The 24,540-nt window shown below is 43.2% G+C and overlaps 2 protein-coding genes and 1 long non-coding RNA gene across 6 annotated transcripts in view; 1 reads left to right on the top strand and 2 right to left on the bottom strand.

Moving 5' to 3' along the window:
* Positions 1-342: 342 nt before the first annotated feature.
* Positions 343-16,053, bottom strand: LOC113444875 (E3 ubiquitin-protein ligase TRIM58-like). The gene is made up of 6 exons (XM_026713793.2): positions 15,405-16,053; positions 10,893-10,988; positions 6,019-6,249; positions 5,090-5,112; positions 4,363-4,463; positions 343-1,648 (listed from the first exon to the last, which is right to left on the bottom strand). The coding sequence occupies exons 1-6, from the start codon at positions 15,834-15,836 to the stop codon at positions 1,065-1,067; spliced, it is 1,467 nt and encodes a 488-aa protein (XP_026569578.2). The 5' UTR covers positions 15,837-16,053; the 3' UTR covers positions 343-1,064.
* Positions 15,094-24,540, top strand: part of LOC148127116 (uncharacterized) — a 32,903-nt gene continuing 23,456 nt past the window's right edge. The window contains exon 1 of the long non-coding RNA XR_015741947.1: positions 15,094-15,152. This is a non-coding gene — a long non-coding RNA (uncharacterized LOC148127116). The remainder of the gene's footprint in view (positions 15,153-24,540) is intronic.
* RAPGEF3 (Rap guanine nucleotide exchange factor 3) overlaps positions 21,804-24,540 on the bottom strand; it is a 73,464-nt gene continuing 70,727 nt past the window's right edge. For all 4 annotated transcript variants that reach the window (XM_087925494.1, XM_087925493.1, XM_087925495.1 and 1 more), the window contains one exon: positions 21,804-24,062. In XM_087925494.1, the coding sequence (XP_087781620.1) occupies positions 23,944-24,062 (119 nt within the window). In that variant the 3' untranslated portion in view covers positions 21,804-23,943. The remainder of the gene's footprint in view (positions 24,063-24,540) is intronic.

Genomic DNA, 24,540 nt, shown 5'->3' on the forward strand with positions numbered 1-24,540 from the left:
GATAGCCAAATTGGAGGAGAAAGAGAAGAAGAAACAAAAGTAATTTGAACAAAGAATTAAGGAAAGGGAGAGGTGTGGAAGGGGAAGGGCAGAAGAAAGTCAGAGAAAGACATAAAAGAAACAGTGAGATATTTTTTAAAACCACACATACAAACCACAGGATCAGAAGAAAAGATTCCCAAAGAAATTAAGCATCTGAGTTTAAATTAGACTTCCCTCAGATGTTATAAACACTTGTCCTCTCAGAAAACCCTTTTATGTCAATTTGGTTTCTTGCTGTTTTGAACTTCTGCATATTTATTCCTCCGGTAAATTAAATTCAATGATTTTGGATATTGTTGCCTTTGTTATTTATTTATTTATTTCAGGTACTTTTGTGACTTCCAACAGAAGCATCCAAGCAATTTACAAAAGATGTGGAAATAATATTAACTAAAATAAATATCCATAAAAATCCAACATCAACAACAATAATAAAGACTAACGCTAACATACATCCTCGGCAGTCAGTACCTACTCTATTACCTCCTCAATCACCAAGAATTGTTTTTCAGACGCCCTTTTGGATAAAAAAAAAGAGGAGGGGACTGATTTAGAGATAAAGGACTTTATGACAGAATAACTGTAGAAAGGCAACGTTGCATGAAATTACAGGAATAAGCCATGTCTATTCCATATCCAAAGATCCATTTGGAAACATTTTTTCTGATGCAGGAGTGACCTCTGTCTCAGAGGGTGAAAATGTGTTAAAGAGACCCAGACAAGAATAGCATAAGTAAGGAAATGTCCCAAAGATGCTTTTTCAAGAGGCAACTGGACTTTTTGGTTTTTCTTTGAAGACATTTCATTTCTTATCCAAGAAGCTCTGAATCAGAGCTGAAGAAGCTTCTTGGCTGAGAAGCGAAACGCTTTCAAAGAAAAACCAGAAAGTCCAGTTGCCTCTTGAAAAAGCACCTTTTGGGACAACCATGGCCTGGATGGCTGGGAATCTCCACAGACATAAGTACGGAATAGCATCACCTGGTTGTCCCATTCCAGATTAAATGCTTCGTCTGGAACCCGCCCTAGAGATGTGAAAAGGTCTCAATGGCCAGAAGAGAAAGTCCTGACTGGTCTTTGGCGGGCTGGATAATGAGGGGAGCATCATTGAGACCCCCAGCCCGGATTCCAGGATAGAAGTAAGGCCGAAGGGTCTCAGAGAAGGAATCCAAGAAGGTAAAGATGTGGGAACCGGTACTGCTATTATAGAAAGAAACCTCTCCTGCGTCATAGTCCAGGAAGATACCAACCAGCTTTGGCTTTGCTCTGACCACTAGTTCTGTGAGTGGAGAGGTAAGTGCTGCATACTCATCCCCATTCCTCAGCCATATTGTCCAGAACCCTGCTGCCGGTGAGGGGGTGAAGATACCTTGGCGGCTCACTGATTCTTTGCACACTCCCAGTGTCCAGCTGGACTTGCCTTCCACACACACCACCCAATAATGCTTTCCAAAAGTGAACTGCTCGCGGCCCATTAAACAGGTGCACGTTTCAAAGCGAGAAGAGCTCTTGGGCAGATCTTGCCTTTGATCCACCACTTGAACGCTGAGGAGGTCCTCGGATAAGAGCAAGTAAGGATTAGCTGTATCCGGATCAAAGGTCACCGATGCTGAAAGCAGAAAGAGAGACTATCAAGACTGCTCTCATTTTTCCAGTCGTAATTTAGCAGGGGTGTCAAACTCAAGGCCCTCAGGCTGGATCTGGCCCATGGGGTGCTTAGATCCCACAAACCCACACTGGAAGCAGGAAAGGACCAGCCCAGGGTGCCTCTGCCAGCAGCCCTTCCAGGCTCCACTTTCAGCCATGATGGCCTCCTGCAACCCTCCGGAAATGAAAATGGAGCTCAGGAGAGACTGCGCACTGCCCACCCGAGCTCCGTTTTGGGCTGTGACGGCCTCCTGGAGCCCTCTGCCTGTGAAAATGGAGCCTCAATGAGTGATATTAAACTCGCCAAAGCCACCCTGGCAGTGGTGGGATTCAAGGTTTTTTTACTACCAGTTCAGTGGGCGTAGCTTGGTGGGTGTGGCAGGGGAAGGATACTGTAAAATCTCCAATCAGAGGTGGTACTGTGTCTCTCCAACAATACGGCCTCCACCAATAGGAAGGACCAGCATGTTTTATCGGCATAAAATCAAATTAAGCCCCTACCCCCAAATTAAGGCCTATATTAAACATGCAAAATCGGGAGGAATGGTGGGGCGGGGCTTGCTGTTAGGAAGTACTTTTGTTGCATACCCGGATATGGTGCTGCCTGCGTTGACTTTGGCGTTGATGGGGCACTTCGTATCAGGAGACCTTCCTCCACCATTGCTTTCCCTTCTCCCTTGCTGCCATGGCGTTTAGAGCAATGCCGTGGCGTTTGGCACAGCCACGCACAGCCATCCAGGGCTCCTCCCTGCAACCAGACCGCGGCGGAGACACCCAGCTTCAGGCGCTCATGTCACCGCCTTCCCTTCGCCTTTGAAGGCAAAGCCAATTCTTTTAAAAACAACACCCTACTACCGGTACGACAAAGCCTCCCCTGCCCGAGAGGGCAGCCCAACCCCACTTGGGGAGGCAAATCTCCCGGGGCCGCAGCTCAGGATTGGCCCACCCCGGGAGAAGCACCCAGCCACCATCCCTGCCTGGCGCTGGACAGAGTGTGAAGAGTTTTGCCTGGGCCGCCCAGCGCAACTGACAGGCGGGTCCTCCTGCCCGGCAGTGGAGCTCTCACCAAGGCAGCAAGCGCCTCCCCACTGGACCCTCTGCTCATCCTGTCAGGGCCGCGCCAGAGCCGTACAGGCTGGGCAAAGCCAGGAAAGTGAGCCATGGGTGCGCATCTGCCTGCCAAGCGAAAGAGCCAGGCTGACCCGAGCTTGGCTTCCTTCCCAAGTCCCTCCAGCCCGAACCCGAAGGGGCCACCAGGAGAGGCTGCCCGAGGCAGTGATAGCACCCACCTGTCCGTGGACAGGGAGGCAAGGTGACAGCCTGCGCCATGTCCTCCTCCGAGCTGAGCCCCGCCGAGTCAGCACGTCTGCCTGATGCCCGTTCCGCTGCAGCATTTGGAGCTGCCGACGCATTTGGAGATGCATGGGGACAGGGCTGGGCTGGGCGAGGGGTGGAAAGGATGGGCAGCTTCGGGTTCTCTCCGCCAGCCAGGGAAGCAGTGCTGCCATCACCTCACCTCCCTGTCCGCGGACCGGTGGGTGCTATCACTGCCTCGGGCAGCCTCTCCCGGTGGCCCCTTTGGGTTCGCGCTGGAAGGACTTGGGAAGGAAACCAAGCTCAGGTTGGCCCAGCTCTTTTGCTTGGCAGGCGGGCACGCACCCATGGCTCACTTTCCTGGCTCTGCCCAGCCCACACGGCTCTGGCGCGGCCCTGGCAGGATGAGTGGAGGGTCAGGTGGGGAGGCACTCACCACCTTGGTTAGAGCTCTGCTGCCAGGAAGGAGGGCCCACCTGTCAGCTGCGCTGGGCACCCCAGGCAAATCTCTTCGTGTTCTGCCCGGTGCCAGGCAGGGATGGTGGCTGGGCGCTTCTCCCGAGGTGGGCCGATCCTGCACTGCGGCCCTGGGAGATTCACCTCCCCACGTGGGGTTGGGCTGCCCTCTCGGGCAGGGGAGTCTTTGTTGTAGTAAGGCATCGTTTTTAAAATAATTGGCTTTTCCTTCGAAGGCAAAGGGAAGGCGGCGACAGGAGCGCCTGAAGCCAGGTGTCTCCGCCGTGCTCCAGTTGCAGGGAGGAGCCCTGGCTGGCCGCATGTGGCTGCGCCAAACACCACGGTGTTGCTCTAAACGCCACGGCAGCAGGGGAGAAGGGAAAGCAACAGTGGTGGCAGGTCTCCGATACGAAATGTCCACCAATGCCGAGGTCAACATCCAAGCTGTCGCTGCCCGCCCACCCGAGGATGCAAGGGGGGGAATTTAGTCACCCCCAAAAAGACGGCCTCGCCGTTTTTTCAGGGGTCAAAAAAAAAAAAAAGGCCCGGCCTTATTTTGTGAGAAACACAGTATTTGCCGGTTCTCCAAACTACTCAAAATTTCCGCTACTGGTTCTCCAGAACTGTTCAGAACCTGCTGAATCCCACCTCTGCCCCCTGGCCCTCTGAGGTCAAACACAATCCTGATGCAGCCCTCAATGAAATCAAGTTTGACGCCTCTATAATTTAGGAAGCTATACCACTGTCAAGCTTTGGGCCAGACTCTTAATTTGCCCCTCCCCACCCTCGATGATCTTGTGATCCTAGGAGGGAACCTGTCCAAATCACTGAGATCCAAGTGAGAACTTGAATACATGACCTATCCAATACATTAAGCCCAGCATGACATAAGCACCTCTCAATTACCATTGTATCTTTGCAATGACTCCATCAACCCAGGAACGTCATAGGAGTCTTGCAATTCCAACGAAATCGGCTGTGGTTCTTTCAAGGTCAGTCCTTCACTCCTGGGGAGAAATAGCAATAGCATTTAGATTACTTCTATAGCACTTCACAATGCTTTTACAGCTGTTTATGGAGTCAGCATATTGCCCCCAACAATCTGGATCCTCAATTATCCCATTAAAAGCATCTTTTTTTTTTTAAGTCTAAGGACAACGAAAGTGACTGCAGGTAGTTCTTGCCATACAAGAATTTGTTTAGCGATTGTTCAAGCTTACAGTCGCCCTGAAAAAAGCGACTCCTCGTACTTATGACTTTTGCAGCATTTCTGTGGTCCTGTGATCAAAAATTTAGGCTCTTGGCAACCAGCATGTATTTATTTATACAGTTGCAACATGCCAGGATCAAGGTGATTGCCATTTGTGACCTTCCCAGCTGGCTTCCAATAAGGAAAGTCAATGGGGAAAGCCTGATTCACTTAACAACGGCAGTAATTCACTTCATCGTCACAAAGAAAGGCTGCAAAATTGCTCACAACTCACTTAACAACTGCCTTGCTTAGCAACAGAAATTTGGGGCCCATTGTAGTCCTAAGTTGAAGACTACCTAGCCTTTATCAGGAAGCAAACTTCAATCAGGATTTATTACAAAATTAAGTCTGCAAATAACTGTCTAAATTTAGTGGACTGACCTGGTCAAGGTCCTTTTCACATCCTAGAAGAAGAAACAAAAAAAATATGATAAATGCTTCAGTATTTTTTTTTAAATGTTGCTGAAAGAACTTATAAAGAATCCTATTGTTAACGCTGCTCAATCAAACATTATACTATTTGTTGTCTTTTTGTGTGTGAGGGGGAGGGTAGATATTTTGTTTCTAGTCCTCAAGGTTCTAAGGAACAAAGTCCAGTTAAAAAGTTGGGCAAGGGGAAGAATGATGCTTTCAGCAGCTTTGCTGTTTTCTTAAAATATAACATCAGAAGTTATCCTTCAGACAACACAGGATTTAACAACACAGGTTGTCTGAGGTATAACTTCTGATGTTGTATTTTAAGGGCTTGGTTATTCTATCTAGGATATATGCAATTCATAGCTTATCAATCACTTTGTATGCTCCCTCAACTTCCAAAGTCACAATTCTAGAAATGGCAATGAACCAATGTTGCCTTCTGTTAATTCTACATTCTATCCTTTTGCAGCACCAGTTCTGGAACAATTTGGTGATTAATATCTACAAGAAACCTAGCAAAACAACATGAAAAGAAAGTTACAAGAAATTATTGAGCTCTTTAGCAAGGAGTCCCTGCCAATTTTACTGTTATGCTGTTTACTGTATGCTGTTTCCTCCCCACCACAGTAGTACCTATTTATCGACTCACATTTACACACATTTATTCACATTTACATGCTTTCAAACTGCTAGGTGGGCAGGAGCTAGGCGAAGACAGACGCTCACCCCATTGTGCAATGCTTGTCGGCAGGCTGTTCCAGCCAACAAATCCAGCATCTTAACCACCGAGCCATTGGGCTGTCCTCTCCAGCAAGAGACCATGGCAAATTTGTTGCCTGTAGCCATTTGCTTTCTCTTACTCCTTTCAGCTGGCTTATCCTGAAGGACCTCACCTTGAGCAAGATGGCTGCAGGTTCTTGGCATTTATGCTCCATCTCTGTGATGAGGTTCTGCAGCCCAGCACACTGCTCAAGAAGGAAGTCTGAATTCCTCTCCAGCTTCTTCAGTGTCCCCAACTCTTCCTCTTGAAGATGCTTCAAAAGTAGCTTCTCTTCCTCAGCCATTGCCTGGCGACGTTTTTCAAACCCTAATACAATGAGCGTTCTGTGTTTCTTGACTTTGTCCTAGCAGGGGGATTGAGAGAAAGCAAGACTGGACATTGGATGAATCAAAGTAATATTAAAGGAATATATTAAATATATGAGAGAAATATATCAAAATATTTATTTCATTTGAAAGAAATAGGTTAAAACATTTCTTTCATATTTAATAAACATTTTAATAAATATTAGATATTTATTAATAAATATTAAAATATGGCTAATATTAAAATAATATCATATTATTTTCCTTAATAATACTAACCCCATTCAGGAGGTAACCCTGAAGCACCTGCCCTTTCTAGAAAGAAATAATCCATTAGGGAGCATATACAATTGCATTCAGGATCAAATTGACATCCATCAATGTATGACAAAGGAGCAATGGATAGTTAATAAATCCATTACAGAGCCGCTTTAGCTCAAAGCAGATTCCACCACATCCAGATGGCAACAACAAATGGAGTCCTTTATTGTCCTGCCCTTTAAAAAATCATTCAAATTAACCAAGTTTGTAGAAGGTAATATAAACGGAATGTAGCTTTGAGGGGAAAAGTAATAAAGATTGTTAATACTTGGGCAGGGGTGGGATTCAATTTTTTTAACAACTGTTTCTGTGGCTGTGGCTTAGTTGGTGGGTGTGGCTTGATGGTAATGTGACTGGCTGGGCATGGCCAACTCAACATCACTCACATCGATCTCCTCGCCTGGCCTCTCGTGACTGTGGGGATGCTGAAACAGTCGTAAGTGTGAGAAATGGTTATAAGTCACTTTTTTCAGTGCTATTGTAACTTTGAATGGTCACTCCACACAAGCAAAGTACCAGCAAAGGAGGGCAAAAAAACTCCAGAGACATTCCTGAGACAGGAAGACTAATCCTGCCAAGAATGTAATAAGGGTTAACGGAGAGGCAGCAACACCGGAATGTTTCCTTCCTACCTTCCTTACAGGATTAGGCCAGTAATTTCTTCTAAAACTGGTTCTCCGAACTGCTTAGAATGTTAACAACCGGTTCTACTGAATAGGTGCAAACCTGTAGAATTCCACCCCTGTACTTAGGTCCGTGTGCAAATGATCTACTGCCGTGATGTGAAACGTGTTGATTTGCATAGTTTGTCTCTATGTACTTTATCCTTTTTTTTTTGTCTTTGATTGCCACTTCAATGAATTTACCTGGGACCCACCTTAAACTGACTAGCCCATCCCCAATTTTTCTTGGTTCTTTTTACAATTGGTTTTACATTGGCTATCTTCCAACCTTCTGAACCAGAACGGAGGAACTTCAAATTGCATGGTTTTGCTTTCAGCAATGCTTAAATCATTATCACCACCTGTACTTCCTGGTTTTCCTGTCTTTAAAATAACCCCCTTTGCTGTTTCCCAAAACCATGTTTTATATGTATTTATACTGATAACTGCCAAAGTGCAATATTTTTTATTGTAGCGGATTTGTGGTTTGCCTTTAAAGTGTTACAAAACAAACTTTGTAACTGTAAGAAAGTACAGCAATATGTTGATCTTTCTAGAATTTTTTTTCCTGCTGAGTTTTGAGTTGCTCTGGGTATTTTAGCTGATAATTGGTGCTTAGAGATCCATACCTAGGTTACTTAGCAAATTTTAAATCAGTGCTCAAGGACAAGTCAGAGATGCAAGTCGATTATGGTTTGATTTGGGGAAAATGTTTGTTAGTGCCTGAAAATCCAGCTGCTTTTTAAAACATAGCTTTAGGGAGTGGCCCAGAAACCCTAAACTGGTCTATGCAAGCCCAGGATTTTGTGAATCTTCTTTGAGGGAAGGGGAGCCAGAGCAACCCCCATGGTTTGATGGTAAAGAGTCTCAGGCAAATGTGTCATTCTTCCTACCTGTTGAAGTTTAGCCACATTCCTTATAACCGAAAAAGCAAAACAAAGAATTGCAGTTCTTTCACATATAATAATCCCAATCCCCAGAGTCAAGAGCCTCTGAGAAATGGTGAAATACTTTACACACAAGCAGAGGTCAGGTCATCAGAACCAGCTCCTCACACTTGTGGGATCAGAAGGTGATATCCAGGCAGCTTTAAGCTCTCCAGCTTCGATGACATTTTTCATCTTTGAACCGGGAGAGCTTAAAGCCGCCTTGATACACCAACAATTTGAGCAACTGTGGATCTTTCCCAACATCTGAGCCAAATAGCTACTGCTGACTCACTTCTGAGTTGTAAGAGAGTTTGCGGGAAAGAAAGCCAACACACCCGAGGCAAATACACATGCAGTCAGCGTGTGCTGCTACTTCTTGCCTCGCTGAGAATGAGGAACCTGCCACATAAATCCATCACTTCTTTGGCACCTTTTGTCCTGCTTCTATTCCTTGTACGGGGCTGTTCTTCACTTCCCCCAACTACTATACAAATAGGCCCCCATAACTGTTATATTTTTCTGTTGCGGACTTCGGTTGTCTTGATTTTATGCTCAGCCCACTGTGGAGGGAGCATAAAGTCATCTATTTCAGTATTAAGATAGGGTTTTTATTCTTTACCCATTAGGATACCCTGTGGAAAATTGCATGTGGATGCTGATGCAGTCAGAATTTAGGGTCTAGTCCAGCTGCTTTAAAGTCACTTTAGGCTTGGTGGGTACCCTCTCTTCCCCCCACCTTCCAACCACTTCTGGAAACTGTCCTTCCATGACCATTTTGGCTTGGCTGAGAGATAACCAAGTTACATAGAGGCACCTGCTGTCTTAAGAGTTAGTCAGACCTTTCACAACTCTTCAAACTTGGCAAGTTTAAGACTTGTGGACTTCAAGTCCCACAATTCCTGAGCTAACATGACTGGAGGAGGAATTCTGGGAGTTGAAGTCCACAAGTCTTAAAGCTTCCAAATTTGAAGATCCCTGCCTTATATATTTGGGTTTAGCACTTTTGAAAAAGTACTAGACTGGTGTTAAAAGAAATAAGCATAATACTCTCTTGGACCAGTTCTGTCAGCTGTGTATTCCTGATCCTATTACCATTGAATCCATTATTACATTTCCTTTGCTTCTGTCGATGAAGGATATCATATGGTTCTACTTCTTACTGTTTCTATTACTTTAGTGGCGAAAGCAATGCTATTTTATCTACTCCATGAGTTACTTCCAGGTGTTACGGCCTCAGGCTCTCAGTACTGCCATACTCTTGTAATAGTCATTGTTGACCACTCTTTTCTGCTTCATCCTCTTCTAGACATTGTGAGATGCCACCAGGCTAGTTTTTGGATGCTGATTTAATTTATTTCAGAAGAATGCTACAGCTCTGCAGAAATATAGCCCAAATTGCACAGGTAAGAGACAAAGAACCTCTCCACAACGATAACTGATGAGCAACTTGGAAAGTGACCAAACTAGCCATTTTAAGCCTTGTCCATCCTCATCCATCACCTTTTAAGGACAGGAGCTGTTGCTTGTTCTTTGCAAACTGTTGCTTATTCTCTGGGCTTTGTGGTAAGAGATATGAAACATTGCTTTCTTCACTTATCCACATGAGCCACAGTGTCTCTGTCTCTGTCTCTCTTTCTCTCTGTCTGTCTCTCTGTCTCTGTCTCTGTCTCTGTCTCTGCCTCTATCTCTATCTATCTATCTATCTATCTATCTATCTACCTACCTACCTACCTACCTACCTATCTATCTATCTATCTATCATCCATCTATGACCCATGTGGCACAGTGGTTAGAATGCAGTACTGCAGGCTACTTCTGTTGATTGCCAGCTGCCTGCAATTTGGCAGAGCGAATCCCACCAGGCTCAAGGTTGACTCAGCCTTCCATCCTTCCGAGGTGGGTAAAATGAGGACCCAGATTGTTGGGGTCTCTAAGTGGTGAACAGTTTACAGAGGGCTGTAAAGCACTGTAAAGCAGTATATAAGTCTAAATGCTATTGCTATCCTTCATTAAAATGCTAAAAACAGTGCCACTTGTGGCTTTGCTCCTGAAAGATAGAGCACAGGCATCAGCAGTGAGGGCACCTTTCCATTGATTCATGGAATGCAATATAGCATTTTAATGTATCTTCCTAGCAATTCTACTCCTTCATGATTAGTAGGGTTGGTCGAATCTCTTCTTTGGGATCTGCAGTGGATATTTGGAGCTGTTCAAAAACTTTGTACACAATAGTGGTGAACATCTGTAGCTTGGGTATAAGATGAGGGTGGAGGTTCATCCTCCGAGTTGGTTTCTATGACTTGGTTTCTGAACGTTTCATTACCGGGCTAGGTAACATCTTCAGTAGAATTTAGGGGATGTCAGTGTCAATGTCTCCTGTTTATCAGGGCTTAGTGTGGTCAGCAGATCTTGTGATGTGAGGTCACATCAGGTCAAGGTCACATCAGGTTAAGGTCTTGTCATGGGTTTCATGATGGGTCAGGTGTGGGTGTGTCAAGTGAAGGTTTCTGAAGATATTACCTGGCCTAGTAATGAAACGTTTAGGAACCAATTCAGAAGCTCGAAGAATGAAACTCCATCCTCACTTTGTATATGGTCCTGTTGAACCTCTAAAAGGCTGTAGCTGCCTGGCTATGCACCTCCCCCACCACAAAGCTAGCAAGGCATTTAAAAACACCCCACTGAAAATTCTGCACATGACCCTGTTAGTTAAGATTCAGGGTAAAAAAGAGCTAGTCAAGAGTCATAGGGACATGATTAGGGGCTTGCCTTCCATTGGTCTGTTTTCTCCTTCTCTTGGACTTCCAGCTTTGTTGCTTCTGCCAGTGTTTTTCTGAGAATGTCCACAGCTTCCTGGAGCTTCATCTGTGAAAGAAAACATATATGAGACCTGGACGTAGATGAATAAACCTTCAAACCAGGGATGGGCTGCTGGGGGTTCGCTAGCTAAGATTCTGCACAGAGTTCAGAGAACCTCCAAATCCCACTCCTGACTGGCCCCGCCCACCCCACTCCACCCCGTCCTACCCAGGAGTCTCCATGTGGCCCGTTATGGATGCAGGTAAGTGTAGGTGCGCACGGAGGCTCGGGGAGGGCAAAAAATGGGCCTCCCGGAAGTTTGGGAAGGCTGGAAATGGGCCCGTTTCCAGCTTCCAGAGAGCTTCCAGAGCCCAGGAAGGCCATTTTTGCCCTTCTGGAGGCTTGAGGAAAGCCTCCGGAGCCCGGGGAGGGCAAAAACGCCCCCTTCCCTGCCATGATGCAGGAGGCCGACTAGGCCACGCCCATCAAGGCCAGACCCACACCGCAACCGGGCAGAGAACTGGTTGCTAAAATTTTTGAAGCCCACCTCTGCTTCAAACTAACATACTATACTGGGAAAGTTGGGGGCACAGGGCTTGGGAACTTCAAAGCTACAATTCCCAGCAACCTCAACTAGTAGGTCCAACAGTGAAGGAGAGGTTGTAGTTCATAACTTTTGGAGAATGACAGGCTCTTCTCTTTTCTTCAGGAAATGTTTCTGTGTGAATAGAGTTTCTCTAGCAATTGTTCTGTAGGACTATCATCTATGACCCACAAGATGATGTTCATGTCTAACAGCTCTTGGCTAACGCTTACCCATGTTGCCAATGTCCACAGTGATAATCATCCATGGATCTACCTAGAGCAAAAACTCCAAGGAAGGTTCTGTTAACCCATCTCTGTTTTGATGTGTCATTTATGAGGGAAAGGGGAGGGTGAAAGAAAAAAAGGCTTCCCCCTCACCACTTCAGTAAGGCCAAAGAATTTGAAAGAATACAATAAATTTTGTAAAAAAAAATGGTGATAGTTCACAAAGATTACTAGGTGTAAATAGAAATACATACTATTTCCATAGCAAGGAAGATAAAGCAGAGATGGTTAAATTGAATACTTTATTTAAAGAGGAAAATATGTTTTTATGTGGATATCATTTCTGGAATTTGTGTTTGTGAAGAAAAAAAATGAAACTTTGGTTTTGGTTTTGTTGATTAGAAAGATTTGGTGTTATAGAAGTGGCTAGTTATATATTAGCAATAGCAATAGCACTTAGACTTATATGCCACTTTATAGTGCTTTACAGCCCTCTCTAAGCAGTTTACAGAGTCAGCCTATATGTCCCCAACAATCTGGGTCCTCATTTTACCCACCTCAGAAGAATGGAAGGCTGAGTCAACCTGGAGCCTGGTGAGATTCAATCTGCCAAACTGTAGGCAGCTGGCTGCGGCAGAAGTAGCTTGAAGTACTGCACTCTAACTCTAACTACTGTGCCACAGAGGCTCCCTATTATTAATATGTAAAAGCAAAAAGTTGAGGTTGGAATATATTTATCTTGTACTTGTGCTGGGAAGAGTTAGAAGTCAATGCCCCTTTTTCTTTCTTTTTCTCTTCCCCCCTGTATTTCATACCCCCTGTTCCCCGTTCCCTTTCCTTCCCTTAATTTTCTATCTTCTTGTCTTTTTTTTTTGTATTTTATACAATTTTTTTAAAAAATTAAAAAATAGATGTGTCATTTATGGTTGATAGGAGAAGATTATCAACTGGAGAAAGTAATTATTGGAGAAATCACTGAACTTAGAGATAAGGTTTTAAAAACTTTTACACCTCAAGTTGACATTTAAAGCACAGAAACTCATTAAGTGTATGATAAGAGGGAACGGTCAGTAGAGTGTTGACGAAACCAAATTTCAGTGAAGGAAGTGCTTTACATTTTCCCAAGGGCTTTTCATTTATGGGGGTGGGGGTGGGGGGGACACAGCATGACATCCTGAGGAAAGTCGGTTTTATGATAAAGGTTGTGAAATGTGGAGATAAGCATTGTCTCCAAATGCTTTCACTTCCACTTGTTATTTTTAAAAAAGACAGGAAAAGAGTTGGCAGCAATGATGTGAGGTCACTACTGCTACAGGAGGAAAAAAGAGAAAGAAAGAAAAAGGGGAATGTACTGGCATTTTAATGAATAATGTCAGAATTTCTATTTATTTTCCAAATGTGTTCTGTTGCACTCTAGCAGCTGCTATATAGAAATGGGTGGCAGCGGGGGTGTTGTTGACTATTTTTTAAATCCATTTTTTCTGTCTGCTCAGGAAAGCTCATTTGGCTTAATTCTGCCCAAGCTGTAAAAAGTGAAGAAATGGGGGGCGGGGGGGGGGAGGAATGCCAAGTGAAAACGGAGAAGAAGCTAGCAATCCTAATTCCTAAATGTAACACTTAGAAGCACAAGGATCAGGAAAAATTGGTCAACGTCTGTTTGTAGAACATGCAAACTGCCATCTACAAATGTCACAGCAGAGCTGTTTCTAGCTGTTTGTTTGTTTTTTTAATATATGCATTTGTTAAAAATATCTACTTTTTCTTCCAGTTTTGATGCTCAGTGCCTATAGTAAATTTAATCTGGGAAGTGTATAAATTTAACCTGGGAATAGTTTGAGATTAAAGCCATTTGCAAGTTTTTGTCTTACCGAAACAACTCTTCTAGCTAGACAGTCATGGATTGTAAAGAAAGGAGGGGGAAGAAGAAATTGGTCCAGAAAAAAGGAAAGGATTTTCTTGAATAGTTATGCTTAGATTATACAAAAATGAATGGCAAAATTTCCCACAATTTTGTGGATGGATATACAGGAAAACTGTACTCTAATTGCTAATATATGCTTCCAAAACACACAAACAAAAACGCCCTGTTAAAAACTAACTTTCCAGGAAATACATAAATTATCCATCCTCATAACGAGATGCAATCCACTTTATAACATAATGCTGCTCAGTTAATTTCTAGTTCCTTATGTACACACCCATGCTCAATATAGCCTTTGGGAATAAAAAGAAAAAAAAATTGCATAACCTTTGGTACTAAGATGCAGATCTTTTTAGAAGCTATAGCTATTGTAAGAAGCAGAGATGTATAATTTGGTTAAATTGAAACAAGTTGATGAATAGCTTTTTATAAGTCTCATATTACAGAGAGGGACTTATCTCTCTTAACATTTTGCAAGGGCTTCATTGTTATTGCTTTTAGTAAACTACCAAAGCAGGCGATTACTTGTTTAAGGGGGAGAGAAGTAACTTTTTGGACTTCATTAGGAGTTCCACTCCATCCCAGTGCTACTTCTTCAGGGCTTAGAAATAAAAACAAATCACGGATAACATCCTCTCTGTAAACTTGTAACATTGCATGGTTCCTGCCAGGCTTTGTTTGGAAATTTCTCAGTTGTTGAAAGCTAAAAGTCAGTCAGTCAGTTTATCTGTTTCTCCCCCCTCCCTCCCCAAAGCAAATCACCTCTGGATTATAGGCAGCATTTAAAGAAGGCAAGGATAAAATTGGATGGGGATATGAGGGAATATTGGCTTTAAAATATCTGCAATTTTGAAAGAATCTAAGAGTTTCAAGCTAATCAAAACAGTATGATGTGACTCAGAAAGAAATCTCAGAGCAGACGATGCTGTAAGAGTTTGGAAACTAAAAGTGCCTGGACGGGAGGCCACAAGGAGACCCATATGTACTATTTCAAGAATCCTAAAAAGCCAAGAGAAGGAAGGCAACATTTCCTCCCCACTTTTAACGTTCACAAAATCTTCTAGGTTGTTCAGAGATCCCTAGAGCAAGGGTGAAGATTAATTTTCCCAAGCAATATGCAGTAAGGATTTTAAAAGTAGCAAAATTAACCTTGTGTTATTCTCCAAAAGCCTAACTAATGCTCTTGGCACAGTTTCATAGCCCTCAATGCCAAGGGGGTTGAGAGAGCCATTTCATCATTTATGTATTTTCCCCCCCACCAATATAAAGTTGATGGTAATGGAGGTCTTTTTAAAACAAAAACAAAAAAAGAGAACATATAGGCCCACACAACTGTTAGAAGCCACAACGACGTCCCCTACATGAGAATGTCATTGTGTAATTTATGCAAATTTCATCACTGTGTATTATTTACATGCAACAACACTGCCCTTCCAGCAGAGCTCAAGGGTCAAGGAAGAACAGTTGAATACTGCCTGAACAATTTGAATCTAAGAATGGTAAGAGTTTTCTGCATTTTTGCTTCATCTATACGCACCACCACCCTTTCTCTCCAACAGCAAAGGAAGTTTCCCTAAGAGGTCTCCCTTCCAAAACAGCAACCCTATCAGGTAGGCTGGATAGGGCATGCATAACTGGCCCAAAGCTTCCCTAGTGAGCCATGGAGGATTTGGATAGGCAAAGAAAAAGACCCCCAGCCTGTTTTCACTCATAGCTCTCTGTTTGGAATCCAAGCCCAGCTCCCTCCTTACCTTGTAATCATGAGCGGCCTCCTCGATGGGCAGGACCGAATGCATACGGTGCTCCCGAGATTTGTCACACACCAAGCAAATGGGCTCTCCATCATCCTGGCAGAAAAGCCTCAACTTTTTGCCGTGCTTCTCGCACAAGGCCTCAACAAGCCCTTGGCTGGGCCTCCGAGCCAGCCGCTCAATGCCCTCCACGATATTGGCCAGCTGCTTATTGGGGCGGGAGCTGCTTAGCAAAAACCCCACCCGGCACTGCGGACAGAGAGCTGCCCCAGTTGTGGTACCAGCTCCTTGGTTGCAATAGTCTGAGATGCAGGCCTGGCAGAAGTTGTGGCCACAGTCGATGGTCACTGGCTCCCTCAGATACTCCAGGCAGATGGAACAAGATACCTCCTCCTGAAGCTTCTCCACAGGGTCATCCACCAAGGAGGCCATGCCTGCTTAAAAGACCATTAAAATCTAGCTGGAGATGGGCAGCAGTCTCATTTCCAAAGGACTGTCAGCATACGAGGGAGTGGTTACAGCAGGGAGGAAGTTTGGGGCAAGAATTTCCTCCTTGGAACCCTTCCACCCCGTTGCTTTCGCTTGTTGACGCTTTTCATTCCAGAACAAGACAAGCACACAGAAACCAAAATTTCTTTTGCAAGGAGATAGAAAGGGGAGGCGGGGAAACAGGACGTCAGCCAAAAGTCAAAGTCACCACTTTACGTGATTTCCCAAACAAGGTAAACAAGTTTCGGGGGTGCAAAGCAAACAGGGCTGGGTTTTTCGGATTCCTGCAGAAATCTGTGTGATCTGAAGTCTCCTCTAAAAAAAGATCTGGGGGATTAGAATTGTGCATGGTTATTGATGATTTGGGGGTGGAGGGAGGCAGGCAAAAGAGAGACAGGAACGAAGGTACTAGATTTTGTTAAAATAGTTGTGACCTATTTTTTTCCTCCCAAAAGTACACTAGTCCTTATTGTTACAATGCAGATAAAACAGCTAATTTTATTATTCAGGGCAGGGCTTTCCCAGGATTTTTCAGAACAGCCCAAACCCTGAGAATTACTGAGAAATACACTCTATTGAAAGCTGCATCTAATATTTCCAACATGAGATATTGCACAAGAAAATCCCAGGCAAAAATTTTTCCAGCAGGAATAACCCAGATAGATGTGGTATCCGTTTTCCGTTAGCTCTAACTGTAAATTTAAGCGCTGAATGCAAAAATAGTCAGAGCATGCTTGGGAAATCACATTTTGTAGAAACGTGTCTTTTCTTCTGAATTAAAAGGATTTCTGCCCTGACCTCACAAAGTTGCTCGAAATTGAGTGGCGTATATATCAAATTGAATTATTATTTGGGATTGGTCACATAGCCAGCCAGATGTTTAAACTGGATTTGGCATTTTTATCCACCTATCAAGTTCTCCCCAAAGACCTGGGATAGGCAGATGTTAAAGATATTGTTGCAAGATGTAAGCTGTTCCAAGTAAAGTTGCCTTTTGCACTGCCGATGGTATCCAAGTGGTGCTTCAATTGTTTTGGAATTTCATGTAAGGTGCCTGTTGTTATTGATACTATTTTGCTTTCTTTTGCCACTTTTGTTCTACTTCTATTTGCCAATCTTTTTATTTTGTGATTCTCTTTTTTCTTTTCTTCTCCTCTCCTCTCTTCTTTTCTCTCTTCTGTTCTCTCCTCGTCTCCTTTCTTTTCTCTTTTCTCTTCTCCTCTCTCCTGTCCTCTATTCTTTTCTCTCTCCTCCTCTCCTCTCCTCTTCTCTCCTCTCCTCTTCTCTCTTCTCTTCTCTCCTCTCCTCTCCTCTCGTCTCCTCTTCTCTTCTCTTCTCTCCTTTCCTCTCCTCTTCTCTTCTCTTCTCTCTCTCCTCTCCTCTCCTCCTCTCCTCTCTCCTCTCCCCTCTCCTCTCTCCTCTCCTCTCCTCTCCTCTCCTCTTCTCTTCTTTCCAAGTACTGCAAAGTCCAGAATCCAAATAGTTTTGTCTTTCTTATCAACAATAGTTAAGTGCAGGGTGTTATGTAGAAGGTACCGGGTCTGTTTGAATTCTAAAGTCCCAGAGCATTTTAGCTTCTTCATTGTCTCTTTGTCTATTTTGTCATCCCACCAATTCTTGCAAATGATGTTTCCCACAGATATTGTAATGCACATTATTATTATTCGCCAGCAGAAAAAACCCAAAACACAGTCAGGAAGTGTAGTAAGAGTTGGAAGATAAGATAACTATTGGATTGATTTTTAGCAACAAGTAGCATTATTTTGGAGGCATAGTTACTATAGTTACTAAAAAGTGTGCTGCGGTTTCTGGTTCCAGGGTAGTCTGACCGTAGCAGTGCTCTGCAAACAATAAGAGAGAAACACTGTCATGCTTTCTTCCCTTCTGACAACTCCTGTCAGCGTCTCTTTCCCACATCCGCCCAAGACCAACATATCTTGAGGAGGGTGTTGAAGTTCTTGGCAAATCACTTCAGTTATGAAAGTCCACATTTCCCTAATGCAAAGAAGTAGCCTTTCCCTCCCCTCTTCTAGATGTGGAACTAGGCCAGCAGATCATTCACCTAGCACGTGGCTAAGGCTGCTCTCTCGATCCAGTGCTTGAATTTATTGCTAGGAGCAATAAACGGACGCCATCGAAAGGGATGCTTTTTCTTTTTAAAAGGCAGCTTATTATCTCGAGGCAAACTCCGTAATTCATTCTCGTGAGAAACGTTTGAGAAACGTCAGGGCAGGATTTCAGCTTTCCTACACATTCAGCGAGGTCCTGAGAGCTCTGAAATGGATTGCATCTCCTTCAGTGCATAAGGACATCCTTGTTTAAGAGTCCCATAGGACTTTAGAAGGGAAACCCCCTCCCCCATGTGCCAGGAAGGGAATTGAATGTTGTTCTGTCCCTCCACTATATCCAGGTAAAGGCTAGAGATGTTAGACAAGGGCAATGTAAGATGCCCCAAATCAGGAGAAGACTAGGATTTCGTTTCAGACAAACACATTATCTTGAAAGGCAGCTTTCAAAAGCGCCACTCACCATCAGAGGCACCACCTGGCTACACAGATGTAGGATATGAATTGGGATGATTTGGGGCTACCATAAAATGTCAAGACATTCTCTCTCTCTCCCTCCCTCCCCCTCTCTCTCTCTCTCTCTCTCTCTCTCTCGGAATGGTTGGTTTTAAAGATTTTGTATTTGGTGGTCTTGTACCTAGAAGTCCAAAACCATCAACTCTACTACAAGTAGTCTTCGATTTACAACTGTTCATTTAGTGAACATAAGAAGTTACAACTGCAACTGAAAAAAAGTGCCTTATGATTGCTTCTCACCCTTACAACCATTGCAGCCTCCACATGGTCATGTGATGCAAATTCAAACACTTGGCAACTAACTCATATTTATGACTGTTACAACTGCCCCGGGGTCATCCTCTTTTGTGACCTTCTGACCAGCAAAATCTTTGGGGAAGCCAGATTCACTCAACCACTGTGTTACTAACTTAACAACTTCAGTGATTCACTTAACAATTGCAATAAGGTAGTTTGTAAACTCTGGCTTTCCCATTGACTTTGCTCGTCAGAAGATGCCAAAAGGTGATCACATGACCCTGGAACACTGCAACTGTCATAAATATGAGTCATTGGCCAAGTGTCTGAATTTTCATCACACGACCGTAGGGACACTGCAGCAACAGTCGTAAGTGTGAAAAACAATTATAACATTTTTCAGTGTTATAGTTAGTTCAAATAGTCACTAAATGAACGTTGTTAAGTTGAAGACAACCTCTAATGTGAAAAGACAGTAAAGTATACAGTTTGCATGTACCTGGAAACATTTGTTACACTGGAGTGGAGGAGCAATAGAGCATCTTTGTAGGATGAGTGAAACACTGTAAGGTCTAGGAAAACTCGCCATGGCCAACTTGCCTTGGCCAACTCACTGTGGCCAATACAAATGGCCAATTTGCTGTGGCCAACTACCCTTTATATTAATGTTGAAGAAATGGTGGAATAGAATTAAAGAAAGGATGCAAAAAGAGGGACAAAATGAAATGTGAATGGCAAAAATTAAAATAATGTTTTTAATTATTTAAAATAATTGAATTGTAGAATTATCCTATGGCGCATTCTCTCATGCCAGGCTGGCTGTGGTGAGTTGACTTTGGTGAGTTGGCTGGGGTTGAGTTGGCCATGGCAATTGTTCTCCCATTCCAAGCACGATATGCTGCCATTGTACTGACTCTTAGAAGACTGGCTTGTCCTACAGTGAAAATATTGCCTGCCTGCTGCAAGGGAGTTCTTCATCCATGGTTACGCAAGTCAACCCTATGCATAATTAATGGCATGATTTCTTAATATTTAAGGAAGGGGCGTTCCCTGAAAATATGGTGTATCTTCTAAAATAGACTTCACCTAATTAACCCTCCCTCCCAACTCTCAAGGGAGCAAGGAATCAGAAAATCCAAACTCCTTTTCTTTTGTTCCATTTTTATACCAGCCAAGTCCTGGCTATCCAGAAAGAAAGTTAAGTAAGGACTCTGCCATCAGAAAGGTGCTCACCTATTTTGATCTCCAATTGATTTCTTTCCACTTATCCAGCTCTTAAGTGGAAAGATGTCTATCTCTTAATAGTCCTAGTGATTTATATGGATTCCTAGCAAATTCAGTAGTTTCTATCAGTGAGCTTGCTGCATCCTTTCTCACCTCTTGAAAACAGTGATGAACTGGTGATGGCATTGCAATTAAATAATGGCAAATCAGACATAAGACGATGATGAAAATGGTTTAGGAGAGGGGGTTTGGCATGTACAGTGCCCATCTTTAAAGCAGGAAGCTTGAAAAAAAAAGATGTGGCTGCTTTAAAGGTATGCTGTGCTTGACCCTGTGCAATTCCAACACTGATCTTCCGAATCGCTTTGAAGCAAAACCTTAATAACTGATGACCTGAATCAGAAATAAGAGTGGCTGAATTCAGCTGTGGAATCTAGCCTTGGCACTGCAAGGATTTCCTAGATGCAAAGTAGCCCAACTCAGCATCTACTGTACAAGTTAATTATAAATACAAACCATTTCCCAGATATGTTGGTTGTTTTGTTGGCAGACTTACCTCATCTGCCTCATTTATCGACTTGTAATTGTGCTGAAGAATGGAAGTAATCACATCTTCCTTCTACTGCCGATGGTGAATCTGTTCCAATTGCCATAATCTCCATAGAGAAAATGTAATAAGAGGCAGTCCTCAACTTATAACCAGCTATTGAGTGGCTGCTCAAAATTACGGTGCTGAAAAAAAGTGCCTTACAAACTGGTCCTTATACTTATGACCATCACAACATCCTTGCAGTCCTGAGATCCAAATTCAGGCGTGTATTTATAACAGTTGCAGTGTCCTGTAGTCATGTGATCACCATTCCAGCTGGCTTCTGATAGGCAAACTCAGTGGGGGTACTAAATTCGCATTAACAACAGTGTAGTTTCCTTAACAATGGTGGTGATTCTCTTAACAAATGTGGCAAAATGGTCATAAAATTCGATGTGACACAATTAACGATTGCATCGCTTAGCAACAGTGGTTCCCATTGTGATTGTAAGTCAAAGACTAATTATTTAAATTATAAAATCAATCTATATCACCAATGGTCCATGACAGCATTTTGACAGCATACAAGCTAAGTCTAAAAAAGCTTCTAATAACAAGTTGTCTCCATGTTAGAACCAAGAGAAATCCATAGGACTTCCTCCCTTCTAGTCCCAGCCACAAATTATGACCTGCAACACTTGTTATTTTCTCAATCTGGACTGTGAATTTGTGAAGGATCTCATTCCTCAATAGAATGTATTTGACTAAGAGGTGGATTCTGTGCTAAAATGGAACCTTGGCTGCTCTAATTGAAGTGAACTGACCCTCAACTACCTATAAGCTGATGCATGCAACTGCAAAACCTGTGGGGAGATTGAGTGAATGAACCAGCTGCCGAACAACACAAGAGAATCATTGTGGAAGACCATGAAGGAATCAGTTGGGGTTATCTTTACTAAACATGTCAACTTCTTTTTGAAGGCACCGTGAAATGAAGAGTACATCATTATAAGTAGTTGAGTAGCTGCCTAAGCTGTTAGTGCTCTAGCACCTTTATTTGGAAGCACTGAATAATTCAGAGGTGATCCTGTACATAAATTAGCTTTGGAGATACTAGGACACAAAACAATGGACATACACTTTCTGGGGTGAGGAAGTAAACCCTAGTTCCTAGTATGTTTTATGTGCGTGTGATTATTTCCCCTAATGCACATGTCTTTATCATGTTTTCTCTAAGCTATCCTTTTGCAAATCAGGTATGTTTATTTCTCTAACATGCATGTTCCTCTTTGGTTAGAGAACTGCAATACAAACAAAATACAGAGAATGAAAAAATAAATTGAAGCACTCCTGTATTTTGGCTGCCATATTAGTTAAGGACTTGCAAATTCAGCTTGCATTTCCCACTGAAATTGAAAAGAAAGCAATCACTGCTGCAACGATACACAGGCTGGTCTTGGACTCTCTCTCTATACCTTTTTTTAAAAGGATTTAAATTAAAATATTGAAGATTAGGAAGAACCTAAACTATTTCTTCTTGCCTTTGGCTGGTCCAAAGGATCTGCAGGTCCAATGCAACACTCGGTTAAGAACTTCTACCCCTAGTCCTAGATTAGCATCAGAGATACAGTAGATTCGTACGAACCGATATGTTTAAAGTTGTATATTCAAAATGGAATAATTACAAAATCAGAATAAAAAAATAAAGGATAATATAGAAAACATATTGTTTACAAAAATGACCATGCAATAAAATCCTTGCTAGGAAAGCTTGTGGATCCAGTGTCCATTAGCTCACATGGAACTGTTTTAATTTCTGGCTTGCCATACCTCCCCAATTGCCACCAGCACCAAGACCAGCACCCACTGCCTGCCCAAATAAGAAATTACATGTGCTAACAGGTAGAATTGCCCAAAGAAAAACCCCTTTCCTTAGTCTTTTTCTTTTCTCCTGTCCAATCACGTCCAATGCTCAGAGATGCAGTCTACATTTGGTTAATCTAGAGTTGCATGGCCCTATGAGAAGATCTGGTACCCGGAAAGTCTCTTATGTTAACCTGGAGTCCCATGATTGAAGGGGTAGGCTGCCCCACCTGAAAACCTTTTGAGCTCATTGACGGACAGAAAAGCCACATTACCTTAAACTTGCCTACCAAACACCTTGTCTGACTCAGGCAAACTGAAACACTCACTCTGTGGATAGAGAAACAGAAGTGGGCAGCCACCAACCACTTCTTGATGTTTGTACTCTCACCTTTAATCTGTTTCAGCCTGCCATCTGCTTAGAAGCTCCCCACCTGGGGGTGGGAGGGCAGCTCCAGATTTTACAACCCTCTTCAATCAGCCTCACTATTGTCTCCATGAAAATATAAGGCAGGAAGGCGCATGAATGGTAATTCCTGCACACCCACGTGTTGCTGTGCCAGAAGATGCTTGCAACTTCGCAAGTTTTTAAGGGCAAAGCTGCTAGTAGCATGAAAGGCAGCTTGTGTGCACTCTTAAGAAGCATTCCAGTATCTCCTGCAACCTTCTAGCCCAGGGCTGTCAAACTCCTAGATGCGTCATGTACTGGCTACGCCTCTGCCCGGTTTAGCAAAGGGTGGGGGGAAGTCCTGATACGTCACATGACGCCGCCATGATAACATGAGTTTGACACCCCTGTTCTAGTGCATCCCATTTCTAGCAAATTGCCTACTTGACATTACATAACAAGAGATGTGAGGTCTCATTGAAGTGAAGGCTCTACAGACTAGGAGCAGAAATATCCAGTTCTGAGTCCATCACATGCCGAAGAAGCTGCTAGGCCAGTCACTATCTCCTCACCAGTCCAGCTTACTTCACCAGTGAGGGAAAAATTTTGTAGTGGGAAGTGTTGTGTACTCTGCTTGAGGTCCAGGAGGAAAGCAAGATATTAATTTAATGAATAAATAAATACAACAGTATGTTCTGCTGAATAATCCAATCAACTCCACTGGAGGGAAGGAAATGGCTCCATTCAAATATTTTAAAGAATCTTATTTAAACCTGGCAGAAGAGAGGGAACTCCTAGTGCAGAAAATAACAATTCATCAGACACACCAAAACAAATCTTCCCATTTTTTCTTTTTCTTTCTTTTTTTTTTAAAAAAAAACCACATTTCTGTTGAACACTGGTAACTGATAAGTGGAGCTTTTGCTCCTTTCCCGGTAAGGCAGCTCAAAGTGTTCCATGAATCCGTCTTTTTTTCACACCAGAAATTTTGCAGCTTGTAAAACCTGAGGCAGGTGACACATCATTCCTTGGGCTCTGCAGAGATGTCACCTATTTTTCAATTATCAGGACAGATCAAATGTGCCACCAAGAATAGGAGAAACTTTCTCATTGGCTTGAGATCTTCCTCTGGCCAAATGCGAGGGGAGTTGGCCTAACCCATAAGAAGGTGCCTTCCCAAACAGTCCTTGGCGCAGTTTCTGTCCTTGCTTGGGCAATCTTCTCGCATCAAGATTCAAGGTCTCGTGAGAGCCGCAAAAGTTCCTTTTGTCTGTCAATCACTCTCAAGGGCTGGATATGGGCCCAGGTTGCAGCCGGACTGCGAGTGCTGAGGGATTGTTCTGAGCCTGAAAGGACACAAACCAGGATTAAGGAAATCTATCATCCATAATAGTTTGAAAGAGGAAGAAAGAATAGAACACCACTAAATAACATTTGACAGTTTCCTAGTTATATTGAGCAAGAAAATAATTAAACGGGCAGAATCCTTTCATTTTTTGGCTTCGAAGACAGATGTGCCCAAAGTCTCCTGAAGAACAGAGACCAACTTAGTTGGCCTGCTGAGGGACAGGTATGGGAGACAAAGACTATTTTAGAGCAAAGACTCATAATTGCTCAACCCACCTATTTTACTTTTTCCAATGCTCCAACACTACACCTCACAAATACATATGCTGCTAAAAGTTTCTCATCAACTTCTGGAAGAAGACACCTGTGGATGGAGTGGAGTTGGGGTATTTATGTGGCCCATAGCCAAAAAGTTGCTTATCCCTGCTACAGCCTAAACAGTAGCAGATTTTCAAGATTTAGGAGGTTCACCCGCTC

Source organism: Pseudonaja textilis, chromosome 2 (assembly GCF_049901715.1).
Source record: "Pseudonaja textilis isolate UNSWEBS1 chromosome 2, rPseTex1.2, whole genome shotgun sequence".
Classification (NCBI taxonomy): Eukaryota; Metazoa; Chordata; class Lepidosauria; order Squamata; family Elapidae; genus Pseudonaja; species Pseudonaja textilis.